A 2,070-nucleotide genomic window follows, 5' to 3' on the forward strand; every position below is an offset into this window, starting at 1 on the left:
ACTGAGTACCGACTATTAGTGTTTAAAGAAAGGTTCAGCCATTAAACAAGAAATTGAGAATGCTTGAAGAATTACCAAGTCTTACATGCACCGTTTGTGAAATACTTAGACAGATTCGCGGACTCCTCTCTATAAATAGACATATCCCCATATACTTTGTTCCCATCCCTCACCCAAGCAAGAAAAATACTACACAATAAGAGAGAACCTCAAAAAATATGATGAGATTTGTAATTGTGGCCATTTTGGCTTTGGCAACCTCACTTGTTTCAGCTTATGACCCTAGTCCTTTGCAAGACTTTTGTGTCGCAATTAACAACACCGATTCTGCTGGTATGTACATACTCTCTCATTATTAACAATACGTAGTAGTATTATCATCACCTACGTTCTTTCGAGATCATTTTAATGTAGTTCTACATAGTTATGAAATTATGCCTGACGGTTATATCTTATATCATCTACATTAGAGATTTTTTCCCCATACATGACATGCTATTGTCCATTGTTACAGAACTGTCTTATCTGTGATAATAACAAACTTTTCTTTGTGTAGTATTTGTGAATGGAAAATTTTGCAAGGACCCAGCAACTGTTACAGCCAACGATTTTTTCTTTTCTGGACTCAATATTCCTGGAAACACAGCTGCAAGTAAACTTGGATCAAGTGTCAATCTTGTGAACGTCGATAAATTATCAGGTCTCAACACTCTAGGCATATCTTTGGCTCGTCTTGACTTTGCACCATATGGATTGAATCCTCCTCACATTCACCCACGTGGCACTGAGCTTTTGGTAGTCATGGAGGGTACTCTCTTGGTTGGATTTGTCACATCCAACCCAAACAAACTCTTTACCAAAGTTCTAAATAAGGGAGATGTCTTTGTATTCCCAATTGGTCTCATTCATTTCCAGTTCAACATAGGGCAGACCAATGCTGTTGCATTTGCCGGTCTTAGCAGTCAGAATCCTGGGTTGATCACCATAGCAAACGCTGTCTTTGGATCTAATCCTCCAATCAATCCTGATGTTCTCGCCAAGGCCTTCCAGTTGGACAAGAATGTAGTTGATTATCTTCAGAAACAATTCTAGTCAGACCACGATTAGTAAAATTATTTGTAATAGGAATGATGAACCATTACAAAGCAGAGTTTGAATAAAGTTTATATTGCTTCCCTTGATGTAATGCCATAGAAATAATTATTATCGAATAAAATGATTTGTTCTGATTTTTTTTTTTTTTTTTTTTTTTTTTTTTTTTTTTTTTTTTTTTTTTGTGCGAGTCATTTTGTCATAGGAAAGGCAAAGTATAATTAGTGCATGAATAAATTTTGATTACACCTTGGATCGACAATGTTTGAAACAACTAGCACCTAACTATTTAATATAAACAGATCTATTATTATGATTTTAGTTATTTATTTTTTTTATAAATATAGTTAAAGAATTTTTTTTTTTTTTTTTAAAAACAAATGTGAGGCCAAATTTAGGGATCAGTAGCACCTATTCTACGTCAAACATTCCTCAAGGTAAAATTGAAGCAACATTTTTGGGTGTTGAAATAGTAAGAGTATTGAGCTTCTACAAGTCTACAACACTATGTGATAGGCCAAGAATGTATTGACCCCTTTAGTAACTTAATCAATTAATTTAGTCAAGTGAAATTAATTAGATTCAATTATATACAATAAGTGTGGTAGCACAAACAAATCACCAAAGATACTAAATACAGCAGAAAATAAATTTGACACAGGTGATTTGTTTACGAATGGGGAAAACCATTGAGGCAAAACCCCATCGGGTGAATTTAAGGTCACCACTTCCGAGAATCTACTATTATCAAAACAAGCGGTTATAAGTAAAAGGAATTCTAGTACCTAATACCAACCAACAGTTGAACCCTCACATCAATACACAATTGGACTTGCAATGTAGTGACAATCTCTCCTTTTAATGCATGGCTCCAAGTACGTGACTAACCAATCGATGCATGGATCCTAGTACGTGACTAATACACCAACTTGAGAAAGATGTTGGCTGCAAAGTTCTTCAATTCATCCAGACGATGAA

At 34.9% G+C, this 2,070-nt stretch overlaps 1 protein-coding gene across 1 annotated transcript; it reads left to right on the forward strand.

Moving 5' to 3' along the window:
• The first annotated feature begins 215 nt into the window (after positions 1-215).
• On the forward strand, positions 216-1,092 carry LOC115981995 (germin-like protein subfamily 1 member 7). Its single transcript, XM_031104464.1, has 2 exons — positions 216-333; positions 557-1,092. The coding sequence occupies exons 1-2, from the start codon at positions 219-221 to the stop codon at positions 1,090-1,092; spliced, it is 651 nt and encodes a 216-aa protein (XP_030960324.1). The 5' UTR covers positions 216-218.
• The last annotated feature ends 978 nt before the right edge of the window (positions 1,093-2,070 follow it).

The sequence above is a fragment of the Quercus lobata genome, chromosome 3 (genome assembly GCF_001633185.2).
Source record: "Quercus lobata isolate SW786 chromosome 3, ValleyOak3.0 Primary Assembly, whole genome shotgun sequence".
Classification (NCBI taxonomy): Eukaryota; Viridiplantae; Streptophyta; class Magnoliopsida; order Fagales; family Fagaceae; genus Quercus; species Quercus lobata.

Bases quoted from the DNA above. Each gene is read 5' to 3' on its own strand.
- LOC115981995 (XM_031104464.1), top strand. From the start codon at position 219: ATGATGAGATTTGTAATTGTGGCCATTTTGGCTTTGGCAACCTCACTT. The intron at 334-556 runs GTATGTACATAC...TTCTTTGTGTAG, and splicing joins TAACAACACCGATTCTGCTG to TATTTGTGAATGGAAAATTT.